This window comes from Rhinopithecus bieti, unplaced genomic scaffold, assembly GCF_001698545.2.
Source record: "Rhinopithecus bieti isolate Rb0 unplaced genomic scaffold, ASM169854v2 scaffold_4908, whole genome shotgun sequence".
NCBI classification, from domain to species: Eukaryota; Metazoa; Chordata; class Mammalia; order Primates; family Cercopithecidae; genus Rhinopithecus; species Rhinopithecus bieti.
In genome coordinates this window covers 58117-78635 of record NW_016804541.1, presented here as the reverse complement: position 1 = coordinate 78635, position 20519 = coordinate 58117, and the positions used below count along the sequence as shown (strand labels likewise).

At 40.6% G+C, this 20519-nt stretch overlaps 1 protein-coding gene across 1 annotated transcript in view; it reads left to right on the top strand.

The window, feature by feature from the left end:
* The window catches only part of RAB8B (RAB8B, member RAS oncogene family), an 81573-nt gene extending 61054 nt beyond the window's left edge, over positions 1 to 20519 (top strand). Inside the window, exons 2-8 of the mRNA XM_017869050.1 lie at positions 245 to 305; positions 5341 to 5401; positions 10888 to 10965; positions 11883 to 11972; positions 15010 to 15075; positions 19033 to 19083; positions 19892 to 20519. Coding sequence (XP_017724539.1) covers positions 245 to 305; positions 5341 to 5401; positions 10888 to 10965; positions 11883 to 11972; positions 15010 to 15075; positions 19033 to 19083; positions 19892 to 19984 — 500 coding nt within the window. The 3' untranslated portion in view covers positions 19985 to 20519. The remainder of the gene's footprint in view (positions 1 to 244; positions 306 to 5340; positions 5402 to 10887; positions 10966 to 11882; positions 11973 to 15009; positions 15076 to 19032; positions 19084 to 19891) is intronic.

Below are 20519 nucleotides of genomic sequence, written 5' to 3'. Positions count from 1 at the left end.
TGTGTCAGAATAATGAGGCATATAATACGTTGCATTTAACATGTGTGGGAATTCTTTGCTGAGTAATTAGCATTCCTTTCTCCAGCCTGTATTCAGAGGAAACATACCATTCACACCCTCTCTGTGTTCACATTTTCCAGTGCGTTGGAGAGCTTTTTTTCAATAGAAATCTTTGTCCTCTTCCTAATGAGACTTGGATTATATCTGAAGAAACTTAACATATCTTTCTTTGTTTTTCTGGCAGGAATTGATTTTAAAATCAGAACGATAGAACTAGATGGAAAGAAAATTAAGCTTCAGATATGGTAAGTAAACACACACACAGAGTTTCTGCTTTAATTGGGAATTGAAAGTAGGAATTAAATGTGAATTGTAATAAGTTAGAGTCATCTTGTAATAGCTAAAGCATCTTTTCTTTATCAGAAGCAAGGGGAAATAAGTAAGTATTGGGAATCCTTCAAAGGTATCTCCACCAAGAGCTGGGAAGGTGAGAAAGGGTACTAACTGTTGGAGCCAGAGGAGATCCCATAGCTCATCTTTCCGAAACTACAATTTTTGAGGGGAGGAAACTAAATTCTAAGGAATGCAAATTACTTCTTCGTCACAGTTGTTGTAGCTTTGAAATCTGGTAAGACAAAGTAATCACGTCGTAGGAACCCTTGGCAGGAAGTACAGATCTAGGTTCTAGCAACGATGCCTCCACATTGACGGCTTTGGGCCGGTTATTTCCCTTCTCAGTCTCACCTTTTCCTCACTTGTAAATTTGTTGGATTGATAATATTGGAGTTCCCCTCCAGCTATGATATTTTATGATTTATTTGCATATTTCTTATTAAGTAGAAAAATGAAGACAGAAAAAAAAGAAAAAAATTATGTCATAGTTCAGGCTGCTCTGTAAGATATTTTTAAACACACTTTTTTTCTCATACATAGCACAGTACTTCTGACACCAGATGTCAGGGGCTTCCCCCCACCCCCACCAGGTAATTCTCCAGCCGATGCCAATTGGGTGTCCTATACTTTTTAATTTTTGTTTTCTTTCTGGGTTGTCCTATAATTTAAGTGAATTCTGATACTGTCTACCTGGAGATAGCGTCAGATCCCACAGGTTGAGGGCTGGGTCCCGCAGTGTCCCCACTTCAGCTGCCAGTTGCAAGTACAGGTTAAGTATCCCTTATCCAAAATGCTTGGGAACAGAAATGTTTCCGATTCTGGATTTTCTTGGATTTTGGAATATTTGCATATACATAATGAGCTATCTTGGGGATGGGACCCAAGTCTAAACACGAAATTCATTTATGTTTCATATACAGCTGATACACATGAAGCTGAACATAACTTTATACAATTAATTTTTTTTTTTTTTGAGACAGAGTTTCGCTCTTGTTGCCCAAGCTGGGGTGCAATGGCGTGATCTCAGCTCACTGCAATGTCCACCTCCCGGGTTCAAGTGATTCTCCTGCCTCAGCCTCCTGAGTGGCTGGGATTACAGGCATGTGCAACCATGCCCTGCTATTTTTTTGTATTTTTAGTAGAAACGGGGTTTCTGCATGGTAGCCAGCTGGTCTTGAACTCCTGACCTCAGGTAATCCGCTCGCCTTGGCCTCCCAAAGTGCTGGGATTACAGGTGTGAGCCACCGCGCCTGGCCAATGAAATTTTTTAATTAAACTGTGTTGTATGCCTACATTTTGAATGTGACTCATCACATGAGCTCAGGTGTGGAATATTCCACTGTGGCATCATGTCATCACTCAAAAAGTTTTGGATTTGGGAGCATTTTAGATTTTGGATTTTCAGATTAGGGATCCTCAGCTGTAGTAGGTTGTCACCTCTACTTCTGACTGACTAGCTATAAATTGGGATTCTGATGACCCCTCTGATTCCTTTAATTTACTAGAGCAGCTCACAGAACTCAGGGAAACACTTTATTTGTGTTTACCCATTTATTATTGCAAGGAATAGAGATGAACAGCCAGATGGAAGAGATGCACAGGGCAAGGCCTGTGGGAAGGGGTGAGGAACTTCCACACTTCCTTCCTTGTGGGAGGGGGCATCTACCTTCCAAGCACATCCAGCACCTCCATGTGTCTCACTATCCTGAAGCTCTCCAAACCCGGTCCTTTTGGATTTTTATGGAAGCTTCCTTATGTAGCCATGATTGATTACATCATGGGCCATTGGTGATTAAGTCGACCTTTAGCCCCTTTCCCTTCTCCAGAGGTTGGGTGGTAGGACTGAAAGTTCCAGCCCACTTATCACTTGGTTAGTTCTCCTGGCAACCAGCTTCCTATCCTGGGGCTGGACAGGAGCCCCAGCCACCAGTTATTTCATTAGCACACAGAAAGAACTTAAACCCTTTGTTAGAGAGTCTAAGAATTTTACTATCTGTGTGCCAAGAATCAGGAGCAGAGACCAAATATGTTTCTTATTGTATGTGTTTCTTACTGTATCACATTATCACAGCTACTATAACAAAAATACCATAGACTGGGTGTCTTAAACAATAAACATTTATTCCTCACAGTTCTGGAGGCTGGGAAATCTAAGATCAGGGTGCCAGCAGATCCAGCGTCTAGTGAAGGCTTGCTTCCTGATTTGTAGACAGCTATCTCACTTGTATCCTCACATGGCCCAGAGAGAGATCATCTCTCTGGTGTCTCTTAGAAGAGCACTAATCCCTTTCACAAGGGCTCCACCCTCATGACCTAATTATCTCCCAAAGTCCCCCTATCTAAATACCATCACATTGAAGATTAGGCTTCAACATATAAATGTTGGAGGAATACAAACTATCAGTCCTTAGGATGTTTCCCAATTCTAATGTTGCAATATACAAGGCAAAGATCTTATGATTACCCAACTCTGGTTCATAAACTCCTGAAGAGTCTGTCCAACTACAATGAATAAATATGGTTCCTCCAGATTGCTAGGTTGAATATTTTTGACATGAAATCAGAAGCTCTTCTTAGATTTTTTTTTTTAACCTCCTAGAAGCTGGTTTAATTTCTTTCAGTTCAGTGCCTTGCATGGAGCCATATAGATTTGGAGCTTTGGGGAGGTTTTTGGTGATGTTTGCAGATCTAATGTGTAATGATGACAACAGTAGACAAAACGTAGAATTCAGAACAGCACTAAGAATGAGGCAGGGCTAAAGAGTAAAGTTATACGTATTAGCTTTTGCCTTAGGCTCTATTTCTTTTTTGAATCTCAGAACTGGGATAGAAGAAGAATATCCCCTAGCCCTTCTTTTATAGAGAAGGAAACAGGGACTGAGAATGGTTAGGTCCACCTGAGGGCATATGTGATGAAGCTGGGACAACTACTCAACTGCCCTGGAACGTAGTGATTCGCTTCCTAGTGGTTTCCAGTGTACTTCATTGGAAAATGTATGAAGGTTACTATAGGTTGCCCTTTCTATCCATTAGTATTGAACAAGATGCCAAATATTTTACAGATTTAAAAAATTACATCTTTTCTCATGATCCCCTCCTTGGGTTTCTCAGAGAATTTCTCACTCTGTGCTCTGTAGTCCTATTCAAAGTGTTTCTGGGAGCCTGTGTGTGATCAGCTAATTATAACTTAATAGAGAGTAGCCACAACATCATGGCACTATCTCTCATTACTCTCAGCAACAAAATTGTCTCCATTCAGTCCTCACAACTTACATTTAAAGTGGTAGTGTTTTTCTTCCATCCTCACTGCAAAGCGGGTTCTAGGTCAGCAGTGTGTTCAAATCAAGAAAATATTGTTAGTCTACCCAAAAGTGCTTGGCTTCCATTTCCCCGTGAATCGTTAGCTGTGCATCAAACAAGTGCCCCATGTATCTAATGCTGATCAAAAAGAATGACAAGATAAGATGGCTTTTTTGTGAGGCCTGGCCCAGAGCTGAACAGCTGAGACCTAAGATGCTTGTCTCCTTCAAGAGTATGAGCTGGGCCGGGCGCGGTGGCTCACACCTGTAATCCCAGCACCTTGGGAGACTGAGGCGGGTAGATCACAAGGTCAGGAGTTGGAGACCATGCTGGCCAATATGGTGAAACCCTGTCTCTACTAAAAATACAAAAATTAGCTGGGCGTGGTGGCACGCGCCTGTAGTCCCAGCTACTCGGGAGACTGTGGCAGGAGAATTGCTTGAACCCGGGAGGCAGAGGTTGCAGTGAGCCAAGATCGTGCCACTGCACTCCAGCCTGGGCAATAGAGCGAGACTCCGTCTCAAAAACAAACAAACAAATAAATAAATAGTATGAGCTGTTTAGTGGCAGAGCTGGGGCCATAGTTCCTCTGAGCCTGTTTCCTCATCTGCAGAACTTGGATACTGGTAACATCCCCACCCAGTAGCCCACCCTACTGGGCTATGGTAGACATCATGTGAGTGCAGTGTGAAAGTATTTTGTAAGGTATATGTCTATGTTGAGGTATTTATTGCTTTTTAACTTACGATATTCCCTTGGGCCTTTATCTTTTATTAGGATTTGATATATACTAGATTTCTAGTATGTTTCCACAAATGCTGCTTTCTGTCCTGCAATTAAATTGTCTTAGTAGCACAGGGAATGAATTAGCTCTGGCTGGAAGTGGAAAATTTGAGAATATTGATTTTCTCAAGTTTCGAGGAAATTTAACTTCCTTTATAGGATTGCTTCTATAAATGAAATCAGAAACTCTTGTATTTTTCAGAATGCATTTTAATGGTATGCCATCAGCTAAAAAGCAAAAATATATAAAAGTTTATATAGTTTTGACATGTTGTTTATGTTTAGAAGTCTTTGAAAACATTGTCAAAATTTATGTGTTGAACTCCAGGTCCCCATGAAATCTTGGGCTCCATAGCTGAACGAGTTCTTGAGGAGATCTATTTTATTGTGCTCTGCTGAGCAGAATGTACACAGTAATAAGTCCAGCTCAACTGCTTGCTTTATACAGAAATCAGACATTCAGGCAAGAAAGCAAAGTGCTTTAATCATTAAGCACTTACAAAAAGGATTATAACTACCTCCGGGAGTCCAAGAATTTAGAATTATTCTCTATTCCCTCCCACGTGTGTTCGACTAATATAACACGCCAGTTCCTAGGAGGATTTTTCTGTATATTTTCCTGTTGCTGTTTTTATCAAGGTCTGGGTTTTTCACCCAGGTCATTGTGAGCTCTTGACAGGCTCCTGTGGCCACCACCGCCTCCAGCTTGCAGATGTGCAGAGGGCTCCCTTTGTGTCTCATTCTCCTTTCCCCTGTGACCACTGCACCCTGAGCAGACCGGAATTACATCTCCTACAACAGGGTTTCTCCTCAGTGATGCTGGTGATGACTTTAAAAACCACTCTCCTTTGTTTCATATTTTAGGGACACAGCGGGTCAGGAAAGATTCCGAACAATCACGACAGCTTACTACAGAGGAGCCATGGTGAGTGTGTTGTAGGGTTTTGTAACTCTTCAGGTAGAAGTAAAGCATGAATGTTTGTTTGCCAAGATTATAGGATTCAGACTGGAGTCTAGTACAATGGAGAAAATACAATTTTGATGGGGAAACAAGACATTTAAAGGGTTTTTTGGTCGTGTTTAGCAACTGTATACTTTGCCAGTGGTCTTCATCATCATCATCAGGTGATTAACTTATAGATGTTCTAGAACTCCTCCACACATTCTGATGTGATTCTATATTTTCATTATTTTCCCTTGTATTAATACCTTATGGCAGTCTTAGCAAACCACAAGCCCTATGACTAAGTGTTCCTTTCTTATACTCTCTTGTCATTTAGCCCTGCCACCATTATTAACTCTTACCTCACCACCTCCACAACATCCACTGCTGTGGCTCATGTCTCTGTCATCCCCCTGACCACCATTCTGCCAGCTGGCTGGAAAGAATCTGGTGAATCTTGACTACCAAGTTCTTTGCTGAATCCAGGCATTTTCCTTGCTGTCATAACTTTGTCACTTGTTATGTTCTATCCTAAGATGTTTCATCTATTCAGTGCACTTTTATTGCTTTTTGGCTCTGGGCATTGTGATGCTAGGAGTACAGTGGTGAGTAAGGCAGCTTGGAATCCGCCTTACTTCCACGAGCTGTGCTTAACCATGCCTAGAATGTCAGGTTCAGACCACGGCTTTATCTCTGGTGTTTAGGCCTAAGCCAAGCACAAGTTGGAGTCTTGAATTATGATGAAATCCAGTATGCTCAGAGAGTCTTTGAAGGTTGAACAACTGAGGTCGTGAACTCCAACTGGTAGATTGTAGGGTACCAGCTGCCATCATTCCCAACTCATTGCTTAAAAGATTCTTGTATTCCTGGGAGTGGTGCTAGGGTGACAGAGCTGAAGGGGTGATAGCTGTCCCCACGCCTCCAGGAAGATGTGGTCTGAACCCACAGATCCCCTCACTGACATGCTGCCCTTCCTCCTCCACCACCACTCACTCTCCAGTGTTGGAGTAGCATCATAACTCATCCCCACAAGAAGAGTAGGGATTCCTTTTTAAAGCTGAAGTGTACCACTAACCATTTTATGTGTATTTGTTCCACACACTCCACCCTATAATACTTTTAAGATTGTAAAGGGTCATCATTTGAATAAAAATAGCTGCCAGCCACCCTCTATTTTGCTTAGACTGGAATCAAAAGGAAGGGGCTTATGATATGCGCCAGGAAGACATTTGTTTGTTGTTTGTTTGTTTCCCCCAGGAAGGAATTTTAGGGATAAAAAGAACATCATAACAGGGATGATTTGGAATAGTTTACAGGTAATTCTGATTAGAGGCATCTTAGACACACATGCCTTTCTGTTGAGTAGTTCTTTGCATGCTAGGAATGATGTGCTGACACCATTTGCATGCTCATTTTCACTGGAGGGTGGGCAGGGGCACTTAGAATGTGAGAGTAAATGTTTTGCTTGAATGTCTGGCTGTAGTTCATTGTATGAAGAAAGAGGGCATGGAAATATATTAAATAATACATTTAGATTTCAGGATTATCTTTTAATTTATTTACTGCCTAGTCTTTCCTCACATTACTTCAGCTAATTAGAAATTGTTGCTATTCTAAATAGTATTATCTTCCATATTTTGAAGGTAGAGATTTCTGTCTTTGTTCTCCTGTAGACAATGCCAGTGTCTGACACATAGTAGAGGCTCAATAAATGCTTGCTAAAGGGGTGAATCAGTGGGAAATTTTAGACCTAGAAACCATCTTAGATAAATCTTCAGGAAATCCTGCTGTGCCTGAGTCTTGGATCTCTCAAGTCATCTGTTCCAGTGGGTTGCGGGGCCCGCCATTTTCAGCAAGTAGTGGTTATGGCAGGTTTAGTTTGGTTGATTCAGGTATGTGGCATGTTGACAAGCACTATACTAGAGTCTGTCACCATGTCATTTCGAACACATCAGCAGCATTCATAGGCATAGCAGTGATCCTGATGGACATTTGGGCTTTGGGGAAAAACAGGACCATATCATTACATTATTAACATTTCTCATAGACCAACACCGTCTTCTGAATTCTTAGGAAGCTCTTCTTCTTGTAGATATATACTAGATACATAGAGTTTTAACTGATACACTTGAATTTGTATTTCTAACTGATTCATAATATCTTATTAGCTTAAAAACATAAGAAATAGGTGAATGATTTCTGCTATTGAAACTAAAGATATAAATTAATAATAACTGCCATTTATTGAGTCTAAGCTATGTCTCAGACTCTAAGTGAAGTAGTTTACACATATCTCAGTAGATCCTCAAAATGATCTAGCGTGGAAGAAGTATTGTCCTCATTCTGTAAATGAGGTCATAGAGACTGAGAGGAATAAAATAATGTCTCCAGGATCTCCCAGTTAATATGTGCTGGAGTCTGAGTTAGGAGCCTCAGACTCTAGAGCTTGTGCTCATAACACCACACCATGTTCACACTTTCTGTGCTAACCAGTGAAATGAAACTTCATGATGAAATGGCATGTATGATCTGGGTTGTTCACACAGTCCAAAGGATGGTAGGGCTAGGGCAGTAATTTGGGTAATTTTAATATTGTAGGCAGCCAAACACATTGCATCAAGAATTATGCAGAATCCACTTTGATTTGTTTTTATTGTGGTAAAATATACATAATAGAACATTTACCATTTTGACGATTTTAAAATGTATAGTTCTCTACTTTGACCTTTTTTTTTTTGAGACGGAGTTTCACTCTTGTTGCCCAGGCTGGTGTGCAATGGCACGATCTCGGCTCACTGCAACCTCCACCTCCCAGGTTCAAGTGATTCTCCTGCCTCAGCCTCCCAAGTAGCTGGGATTGCAGGCATGCACCACCACGCTCAGCTAATTTTGTATTTTTAATAGAGACAGGGTTTCACCATGTTGGCCAGACTGGTCTTGAACTCCCGACCTCAGGTGATCCACCTGCCTCGGCCTCCCAAAGTGCTGGGGATTATAGGTGTGAGCCACCACGCCCGGACTGACCTTTATAAATAAAATTATTTACATTGAGACAATTGTAAAATCACCTTTACAGCATGTAACCAAAGTGAAGCATTTGTATTTGAAGCTAGAGGAAGGGAGGATAGAGGAGTTGTCATTTAAACAATAATGTATGTTTTTCTGGTTGCAAAAAGGATACATATACTATAGGAAACTTTGAAAATCCTAAGAAATCATCTAAAATCCCACTACTCTGAGAGATATATTCTGTTAACATTTGATTTCCTGTATTCTTTGTCTATGTGTATATGTGTGTTTTATATGATACATATTTATTCATATTTATATTTTATATTTACTTACAAAGTTGGAAGCCAGACCTAGAAGGACTTCCCCCTACCATACTAAGGAATTTTAATTTAAATGTGAGTGTAATGGAGAGGTGCTAAAGAGTTTTGATCAATGACGTGATAGCTGTAGTGCCCTTATGGAAAGTGGATTAGAGGAGGCTAAGAATGAAAGCAGGGAAGCTGGATGTGGTGGCTCATGCCCAGAATCTCAGCAGCTCAGGAGGCGGAGGTGGGAGGACTGCTTGAGTTCAGAAGTTTGAGGCCAGCCTGGGCAACATAGTGAGACCTCGTCTCTTAAAAAAAAAAAAAGAAAGAAAGAAAGAAAAATGAAATTCATCAGGGAAATCAATTAAAGATGACGGGAATCCAGGTAAAGACTAATTTGTGAGAATCTGAATAAGGCTGTGTGTGTGATAGGTAAGATTCTGGAATATTTAGGACATTGGGTCTCCAGGACTTAGTGACTGATTGGCTATAGCAAAGAAGATAACTCCCACATGTGTGCTTGGACTGGCTGACTGGGTTGTATTACTTTCACCAAAATGGTAATACAGGGACAAACAGAAGATTCAGAGGAGACAAGACAACCTCATGTTTTACTTTGTTGAGTTTGCTGTGATCACAGGGGATATCTATTGGCCAATGTCCAGAAAGTGGTCTGTCGAGTACCCCAGCCTAGCTCATCTTGTGCCCTCCACCCGTTAGATCTGTGCAGCCTTGCCAAGCTGACTTTCACTCAATCCAGTGGTCTCTGCTTCAACATCAGCAAGAGATTTACAATGTTTCTGCTATTTGCCAGGTACCTGGGCTTCCCCTTTTCACCCTAGCTCCTTGTTCTTTGCCTATTTTAAGTCTACTAAGTTCCCAGGCTTTGGGTTTAATGTCATTTCCTCAGGGAAGCCTCCCCTGCCCACTCCAGCCCCTCAACCAGATTCAATTACATCCCTAGCATATGAGCTCCCCATGCATCTTCATAGCAATTGTCAAAATTATGATTAGTTGTATAGATATTGGTTCATTGTCTGTTGTCTTTGCTAGCCATCTATAAGAGGAAGAGACCTTTTCTATCTTGTTCATTGCTAGTAGCATCTACTATAGTATCAGGCACACAGTAGGTGCTCACTGAATATTTCTGTAGTAGATGGACAGGTGAGTAGTTCTAGCATTTAGTACAGAAGTGTGGTCTGGGGATATAGATTTTGCAATAGCATACAGGTGTTAGTTTAAACATTTGGAAGGTAAACCTTTTAGAAATACCAGACGTGGGCCGGGCGCAGTGGCTCACGCCTGTAATCCCAGCACTTTGGGAGACTGAGGTGGGCGGATCACGAGGTCAGGAGATTGAGAGTATCCTGGCTAATACGGTGAAACCCCATCTCTACTAAAAATACAAAAACAGCTGGGCGAGGTGGCAGGCACCTGTAGTCCCAGCTACTCGGGAGGCTGAGGCAGGAGAATGGCGTGAACCCGGGAGGCAGAGCTTGCAGTTAGCGGAGATCGTGCCACTGCACTCCAGCCTGGGCGACAGAGGGAGACTGTCTCAAAAGAAAAAAAAAGAAAGAAAGAAATACCAGACATGGAGTCTTTAAAAATATGACGAGAATGCCTTTCATTAAACCAGTATAACAAATGCATTGGATTTTAAGTGTCTGTGATGTACTTAGATAGTGACAACCTATTTTTTTGATCAACATATATAAAAAATAATTTTAAATCAGTGTAGTCTCAATCTTCGTAGAACAGTAGAAAGCAAGATAGTTTCTATTTGGAAAAAACAAGTGCACAATGGAAGTGACGAACTCTTACTCCCAGTGTTATCTGTGTTTTGACTGAACACTCAGCCCCAGTTGGTGCTGATTGTTTTCGTGTTAGACCAGGTGGAAAGGGTGTATCACCTTTACCACAATCACCAATTCATTAAAGGTTAACAGGGTTTTTATTTACATGGTGAGACCAGTGGAATAATGTATTTATTGATTTTTGTTTCTCTGTACTTTTCAAATTTATTATGAATCCTTTTGTAAAGGGGAAAAATGGACAAACAAAAGGTTTCTGGAGGGTAGGAGTACATTGACATTATATACTATAACTTTAAATATACAAAGTACTAAATAAAGGTCTTTTTCCCCCTTACAGGGCATTATGCTGGTCTATGACATCACAAATGAAAAATCCTTTGACAATATTAAAAATTGGATCAGAAATATTGAAGAGGTATGTGCGGAAAGAGAATGGTGACATTGGAGAAGAGTCCTGCTGGGTGCTTGTAAAAGGCTCCTCTGTCTCTGCAAGGCAGCTGAGCTGCTTAGAAGCAGGGCATGGGCAGGTTGGGCCCTCTCTCTCTGAAGAGCTCCATAAATCTCTGGTGCTGCCAGTCTGACTACTGGGGCATAGGGGAACAGAGAAGTAATGTCACAAGATTTTAAGTTTGGGCCAGATATGGGAAATAATTTAATCCTAGATCACATTTTACACATGAATAACAGACCAGAAGGAAATGATTTGCCTGTGCTCATACAGCCTTTAAAAAGAAGAGCCAGGATTAAAACATCTGGTTCCCAGCTTCTATCCCACCATGCTGTTTGGCTAGCAACAGTATCTCTTTACCCTGGCAACTTTTTGCCCTTCTGACATTTTCTCCATCTTAGATATTTGAAGATTGTTTTAATCCCAGGATAATTGGTATTAAGCTTTTTAATGTCTTTGTCACTTAAGAAAGAAATCTGACTGATATAATTTTGTACACGTTTCTATTAACTTAGATGAATTTCTTTTTTAAATAGTTCAGAATCCAGAATACCTTCTCCACTGGTTCACTCAGTACCAAGTTTTTGTCCTTCTTTGACCCAAATATTTGGAAATTTTGTCATTAGATCACCGTAAGCTTTATTTGTGTTTGTTCCACCTTCTTTCCAAACCTCGGGAAGAAGGTTTACACAGGCTCTGTGAGGGCTCTTGTGCTGTAGCTTTGCCCCTCCTCCCATCTTTAAACTTTTCTCTGAATTAGGCCTTGTGTGAGTGAAAGATTATTTGTCTTATTAAATTCATGTGTTTCTGACAAGTTGGATTTGTCTATTAAGTAATGGGTTTTTCTCAGGCTGTTTTTATAGCATGCTATTTTCTCCCTGCAGCATGCCTCTTCCGATGTTGAAAGAATGATCCTGGGTAACAAATGTGATATGAATGACAAAAGACAAGTGTCAAAAGAAAGAGGAGAGAAGGTAAATGTGAATGGAATGAATAAAGGTTGGATTCTACTCACATTAAGCATTTCTTTTCTTCATATTGTTTAATTATTGATTTAAGTTTTTTTTTTTTTAATTTGTGTTTTAATCCTTTTAAATTGGATATCAACAACAAAGAGATGTAATCCATACTTGAATGGTGTGAATTAGTATTCGAGATCCAGCTCCCTATACTGTGTGGTCATGACTCATTCCTAAAGAATTTGCTAATGTTTTCTGGGAGATACAAATTGGTCCTTTCTCAGATTCCTGCAGCTTAGCATTCAGGCTGTTTCTTCCAGATCTGTGTGAAAATGCCCAGTTTTGAAGTTAAACTACTTGATTCTTTTTTTAAAAAAAGTTACAGGGTAGGTGAAGTTTCAACAGGAATCATTTTCCAATTCATTTTTTTCCCTAAGAATATTTTACTATACATTAGCTTTAGGTTTTATGGATAAATTCCTTGTAACTGATCAAGCTATGGATGTCATTTATACGTTGTTTATGGGCATTTCTCTCTTTTGTGTCCTGTAAAGCAAAGGAATATTTTGTGCACATATTTACTTCTGTGGCAGATTCTAAATTGACTTAGAAGCTTCACTTTTTAAGTCTTGGAATTTTGCTTTAGCCTTTAAAAAAATGATATATGCAAATTGCATTTTCTTTTTTCTTTTTTTGTTTGTTTTGTTTTGTTTTGAGACAGAGTCTTGCTCTGTCTCCCAGGCTGGAGTGCAATGGTGTAATCTCAGTTCACTGCAATCTCTGCCTCCTGGGTTCAAGCAATTCTCGTGCCTCAGCCTCCAAGAAGCTGGGATTATAGGCATGTGCCACCACACCCGGCTAGTTTTTGTATTTTTAGTAGAAACAGGGTTTTGCCATGCTGGCCAGGCTGGTCTTGAACTCCTAGCCTCAAGCATTCCACCTGCCTCGGCCTCCCAAAGTGCTGGGATTACAGGTGTGAGCCACCATGCCTGGCCACATTTTGTTTTTCAATTTGACTGTGAACTTTTGCTGCAGACTTTTTTCCCCTAAAAACATTTACTTAATTTTAGCATTGTAAATAAACTAGGAACTTTTGGAGGAATATATGAGAGTTCACAGTTTGTCTCAATAGAAATCAAAGCTTGAATGCTTTAGTATTTAAATTTTTGTTCAATTCTGGACTCATGTATTAAAAGTAATTAAGGCCTGGCACGATGGCTCACACCTGTAATCCCAGCCCTTTGAGAGGCCGAGGTGGGCAGATCACGAGGTCAGGAGTTCAAAACCAGCCTGACCAACATGGTGAAACCCTGTCTCTACTAAAACACAAAATTAGCTGGGCATGGTGGCATGCACCTGTAATCCCAGCTACTCAGGAGGCTGAGGCAGGAGAATCGCTTGAACCCGGGAGGCAGATGTTGCAGTGAGCTGAGATAGTGCCACACTGCACTCCAGCCTGGGCAACAGGGCGAGATTCTGTCTCAAAAAAAAAAAAAAAAAAAGTAATTAAAAGTCAGTATAGTTTTTTTGTTTTTTATTTGAGACGGAGTTTCACTCTTGTCACCCAGGCTGGAATGCAATTGCACGATCTGGGCCCAATACAACCTCCAGCTCCCTGGTTCAAGCGATTCTCTTGTCTCAGCCTCCCAAGTAGCTGAGTTTATAGACGCCCACCACCACACCTGGCTAATTTTTGTATTTTTAGTAGAGACCAGGTTTCGCCATGTTAGCCAGCCTGGTCTCTAACTCCTGACCTCAGGTGATCCGCCCGCCTCGACCTCCCAAAGTGCTGGGATTACCGGCGTCAGCCACTGCGCCCGGCCTAAAAGTCAGTATAATAAAGTTGGAGAATTATACTTTGGGAGCAGATAAAAGGAGTGAATGAATCCCAGGCTAATGGTAGTTTTACCAGTGGAGGATCTTGACTGCAAGTCATCCAGGTTCTTGGCATTTTGAGCAAAGAATTGGACAAAACGCACAAAGAAAACAATGAAAGAATGAAGACAAAAAAAGCACAGAATTATCGAAATGAAAGTATACTCCACAGAGTGGGAGTGGGCTTGAGCAAGCAGCTCGAGCACTGGTTACAGAATTTTCTGAGGTTTAAATACCCTCTAGAAATTTCCCATGGGTTACTTGGTTCACATCCTACATAAATGAAGTAGTGGCCCATGACCAGTCTGATTGGTTGCAGAAGGTGACCAATCAGAGGATGAAATGAAGTTACAAAGTTATGCCCTGCGCAGACGTCTGATTGGTTGTGGGAGGGGACCAATCAGAGGTACTTTCCATTTTTAATCTGTGAGTCAGAAAACGGGAGGAGGTTGCAAAGGGAATAACCCCTGTACTTTTGTTACTTGGGCGTGGAAGGCTGGGGTTTTTCTTTTGATTTAGTTATAGGAAGTCAGTATGAATTGGTTTTAGGTTCCCTGCCTCCAGACCCTGTTCTCCTACCTCAGGAGGGTGGGTATTTATCCTATATTAGAGAACTAAAAGTACAAAAAAAGAAAAAAAGAGATACTTAAACTATTATTATTATTTTATTTATTTATTTATTTATTTTGAGACAGAGTCTTGCTCTATCACCCGGGCTGGAGTGCAGTGACGTGATCTCGACTTGCTCCAACCTCCGCCTCCCGGGTTCAAGCAATTCCCCTGCCTCAGCCTCCTGAGTAGCTGGGACTACAGGCACGTGCCACCACGCCTGTCTAATTTTTTATATTTTCAGTGGAGACGGGGTTTCATCGTGTTAGCCAGGAGGATCTCGATCTCCTGACCTCGTGATCCGCCTGCCTCGGCCTCCCAAAGTGCGTGGGCCACCACGCCCGGCCTTAAATTATGTTTTAAATGGAAGTTGTGCCATCTTTCTTATGATGATTGAGTTAAATTATTAAATTCCGAATACAGTAGAAGAAAACAAAGAAATTTGAGAACCACAGGAGTTCTGAAATAGATACCCTACCTTTGAGACTTTGAAAAACCTAAGAAATATAAATGCATTATACGTTCAAGCATCTTTTGCTAAATTTAAATATTTCTGTTTGCCTTTCAGCTAGCAATTGACTATGGGATTAAATTCTTGGAGACAAGTGCAAAATCCAGTGCAAATGTAGAAGAGGTAAGAAGGAAACGTTTGGTGACTTGTTACAGAGCAGCACAGGTGCTTAGGGGCCTGTGTTCAAGCAGCTCTCAAAGCTTTGGTATTTTCTGACCTAGTGAATACCTTTTGTTGACCCAACTCCACTTTGTAGGCTTTTGTGCTTCTGATTTTTTTTTTTTTTTTTTTTTTTTTTTGGAGATGGCGTCTCGCTCTGTTGCCAGGCTGGAATGCAGTGGCATGATCTCAGCTTACTGCAACCTCTGCCTCCCAGGTTCAAGCGATTCTCCTGTGTCAGCCTCCCAAGTAGCTGGTACTACAGGTGTGCACCACCACACCCAGCTAATTTTTGTATTTTTAGTAGAAACGGGGTTTCATCATGTTGGCCAGGATGGTCTTGATCTCTTGACCTCGTGATCCACTCACCTTGGCCTCCCAAAGTGCTGGGATTATAGGCGTGAGCCACCACAACCAGCTGCTTCTGATTTTTATGCAGACACTGGTTGTTGAATTTCTAGCATGTAGCCTCCACGTGGGTTAATTAGATTGCACAGTTAAGATTCACAGAATAGAATGTGGAAGTTCAGTTTTGCCCTTTGTTTGGGCAGCTGGAAATCCTTGACTAGAAGACTAACCAGTGTCCTGTGCTCATTCATGTCATCCTGTATGCCTGCAGCAGAAGAGTTAAATCACTTTCAAGGCTGTACTCTCTCAAGGGAGAATTAAGCTGTTAGTTTATAGGACACATTCCTTTAGTGTACACATTTGAGGTAGATTAAGCACAATAAATTGTAACAGTGGCATTTAGTAGAAATAAGAAAGTGTGTTTATCAGGGAATAGCGTTAATAAATTTTCATTAAATTAGCTATTAAGGAAAACCAAACCATCTAAAGTCTTAAGAGAATACGTTTTCTTCAATACCTAACGTAGATGACCAGTTGATGGGTGCAGCAAACCACCATGGCACGTGTATACCTATGTAACAAACCTGCACATTCTGCACATGTATACCAGAACTTAAAGTGTTAAAAAAAAAAAAAAAAAAAAAAGGTTTCTTCACCAAGAGAACTGTTGATATTTTCTCTTTTAAAAAACATTTTTTTCAACTGATCATAAAAATAATACATGTAATTTACTGTAATTTACATGTGATATGTGTTAATACATGTAATTATTTTAATCATACTGATAGTCTCGTAAACATTTAATTTCCTAGGTTACTCATTGTTCATAATAACGTGATGGTTAAAAATCGAGACCTACATGACTTTATTAGCCAGTGGACACTGATCAGAACTTTTTCTTTGTTTTAAATAATGTAACAGTTATTTGTTTAGGTTGGCCGATGGGTGTTAGGAAACAGGAAGCCTCTACGGATTTATTTACACAAGCTTAGATAAGCAGAAAAATGCTTCCCTCTGCTTGCTACAAAAGGATTTCCCGCCATCAGAAATAATCCAAGTTAAAAATGGGCAAAAGATCTGAATAGACATTTCTCAAAAGAGGACAAACAAATGGCCAACAGGTATATGAAAAAAAGCCGACATCACTAATCATCAGGGCAATGCATATCAAAACTACAGTGAGCTATCATCTCACCCCAAGTAAAATGGCTTTTATCAAAGAGATAGGCAATAACAAATGCTGGAAAGGATGTAGAGAAAGAGGAACCCTTGGCCGGGCGCGGTGGCTCAAGCCTGTAATCCCAGCACTTTGGGAGGCCGAGACGGGCGGATCACGAGGTCAGGAGATCAAGACCATCCTGGCGAACACGGTGAAACCCCGTCTGTACTAAAAAAAAATAAAAATAAAATAAAACTAGCCGGGCGAGGTGGCGGGCGCCTGTAGTCCCAGCCACTTGGGAGGCTGAAGTAGGAGAATGGCATAAACCCGGGAGGCGGAGCTTGCAGTGAACAGAGATCCGGCCAGTGCACTCCAGCCTGGGTGACAGAGCTAGACTCTGTCTCAAAAAAAAAAAGAAAGGGGAACCCTCATATATTGTGGGTAGGAATGTAAATTAGTACAGCCACTATGGAGAACAATCAAAAAACTAAAAATAGAACTGCCATATGATACAGCAGTCTCACTACTGGATATTTACCCAAAAGAAAGAAATCAGTATATCAACCTAAGTGTCCATCAGTGGATGAATGGATAAAGAAAATGTGGTATGGGCCAGGCGCAGTGGCTCACGCCTTTAATCCCAGCACCTTGGGAGGCCGAGGTGGGCAGATCACGAGGTCAGGAGATCGAGACCATCCTGGCTAACACGGTGAAACCCCCATCTCTACTAAAAATACAAAAAATTAGCCGGGCGTGGTGGTGGGCACCTGTAGTCCAAGCTACTTGGGAGGCTGAGGCAGGAGAATGGCGTGAACCCGGGAGGCGGAGCTTGCAGTGAGCGGAGATTGTGCCACTGCACCCAGCCTGGGCAACAGAGTGAGACTCCGTCTCAAAAAAAAAAAAAAAGAAAAATGTGGTATGTATATGCAATGGAATACTATTCAGCCATAAAAAGGAATGAAATCCTATAATTTGCAACAGTATGGATAGAGCTCCCTGAACTGGGAGTTGCCTGAGCTGCTGATTCTAGCCAGGCATACAGATGGTAACAACTTTGCCAGAGCTTTAAGTCAGTGTGGTTAGACTCATAGGTGACAAGTTTGACAGTGAGACACTGACAATGAGTAATAATAGTAGTTGTCATATTGTTTTTATTTGATTAGATTGGAAATAATCCTTGTCATGAACAGTTTTTGGGGATCAGGAGTGTTGGGAACAAAGAGGCTGATTTAACAGTGGGTTTAGCATGGAGACAAATGGAGAATCTTTAATAGTTCTTGGCTTCATAGAAAAAGAGATGGTGGGTTTAAAAAATGCTTGGTTTGTATCAAGAGACATTATGGATAAATTATCACTAAGATTAATCAGATTTGCCCTGCTTCAATTTGAACTGACTTCCACGGTGGGGAATTTAGCCGAGAGCTCCAGCAACTGTTGGGATTTTGAAGTGTTAAGACACGGAAAATTATACATATTCAGCTATAACAGTGAGAGCAATTTGAAAGAAAAGGTCAGAAATAAAAAGTAGAGTTTTTTGTGAAGACATATTTTAGAGCTATAGGGTAATACATAATTATTCACTCATTAAACTAGATGTTCAGCATCTCCTAGATCAGCACTGTGCCCTGCTCTAGGGAAGTTGGGTAGCTTAGACAGAGCTTCTGTCCTGTTTTTGGTGTACTGAAGAAGTTACTCGTGATTCAACAAGGGTGTTATTGTGACAGCTATTATGTCACATGAAGAAAATATTTGGGCCGGGCGTGGTGGCTCAAGCCTGTAATCCCAGCACTTTGGGAGGCCGAGATGGGTGGATCACGAGGTTAGGAGATCGAGACCATCCTGGCTAACACGGTGAAACCCCGTCTCTACTAAAAAATACAAAAAATTAGCTGGGCGAGATGGCGGGCGCCTGTAGTCCCAGCTACTCGGGAGGCTGAGGCAGGAGAATGGCGTAAACCCGGGAGGCGGAGCTTGCAGTGAGCCGAGATCACGCCACTGCACTCCAGCCTGGGCGACAGAGCAAGACTCCGTCTCAAAAAAAAAAAAAAGAAAGAAAATATTTGATGAATGAATGATAGTTTGATAACATTAGAAAATGTTTATGATACAATCTCAAAAGAGTGAGCACGCGCATACTATGATTACAGTTGTTACTTTCTTAATGTTAAAACTTTAAAGTGGTATATTTCTAGTGAAACAATGAAAAATTCTGTATTTCTGTTTTAAAATAAGTCAGGCATCGTGGCTCACACCTGCAGTCCTAGCTACTCAGGAGAGACTAAGGTGAGAGGATTGCTTGAGCCCAGGAGTTCCAATCCAGCCAGGGCAACATAGCAAGACCCCATCTCTGAGGTGGGGGGAATATATATATATAGTGAATATATATTAATGAAAATGTTTTGTTTTACCTATAGGCATTTTTTACACTTGCACGAGATATAATGACAAAACTCAACAGAAAAATGGTTTGTATCACTTATAATTTTTATTTCCATTATGCTCTCTATTTGGCATTTGATGAAAAGGATAGGTCTAATTATAAGATATTCACATTAAACTCATTTTTTCCCCTGACTCAGATACTCATTTGGTTGAACTCTGATTCTTAGTTCTGTTTGTTTAGGATTCTTATTTCTGAACTGCAGCTGTTTCATATCTTTCATCTGGCTGTTTAAGTGATCTTGAAATTGAATTTTGACCAGAATAATAAAAATAGTAATGGCACAAATTCGATTTTTGCCATAAAATTATCCAGTTCAGTTTTCATGTGACAGATATTTATATCTATGTAGCTATGATTTTGAAGTTGCTAAAGTGTGCTTAAATTTGAAATCATTAAGACAACCTTGAAAGTTTGTTTTATGCTGAGTCCTGAGTATAATTGCATACCTTATACTACTAGCTCTTCTTACCTCTAACAGAATTGCCTATGCCAGTATCTTAACATTGTTTCCATCATTACCTTTGAAACTTTGCACTCCATGGGAACTAGAAATAGAAGCTTCCTATCTAATACATTATTGATATAAAAGCTGCTATTGTAAGGGCATTTTCCTCTTTTTAATTCACCATTTCCAAATAAAAAGACAACATTGGTGCTTAACTAGTTCCCGTTCTAATAAAATACTCTAGTGAATACACATTTCACTAGAATACACATTTCACTAGAATACACATTTCACATGGTGTGGTTAGTTATTTTTATTTTTTAGGTAACTGAGGTCAAACCATGAAACTTTTATTTCCTTGGTAACTTTATCGTCTATTTTTTAGAATGACAGCAATTCAGCAGGAGCAGGTGGACCAGTGAAAATAACAGAAAACCGATCAAAGAAGACCAGTTTCTTTCGTTGCTCACTACTTTGATGAACTCTTTCTGAGAGACTGCAGCACACCTAGAGGGCCCTTTCCTGCTTCTCTGAAAGCACAGGTCACCCAGCCTCAGAATCACACCTCCCGGCTGCTGCTGAGAGCACCACTGAACTTAGACCTCTCAACACAGAATGCCAAGTGGATTCCAGCCTCGTGGCCTAGCAAAAGAACAGGCTCCTTTTTTCAAACATGGAAGCAATGAAGTGGAGACACATGCAGGACCTAACTCGTTTTTTTCCTTGTTTTATTACTTGTTGCAGAAGTTGTTATCTTTCTTTTTTACTTTGCACATCAGTGTTAGCCTTTCCCTATTTCAGCACAATCTTAGACTCTTATTTGCACACTTTTGTGTCATGAAGTTCTAGACAAAATTGTACGTGTGGCAATGTTAAAAGCAGAGCATTTACGGCAGAGGTTACTATACTAAAAGGGTATTTGGTCTGGTTCATATGGTCAAATATTACTGCCTTGGTAGCATTTATTTAAGGGCTTTTTCTTAAATAATCATTAAAGTCATTAAAAAATTTTA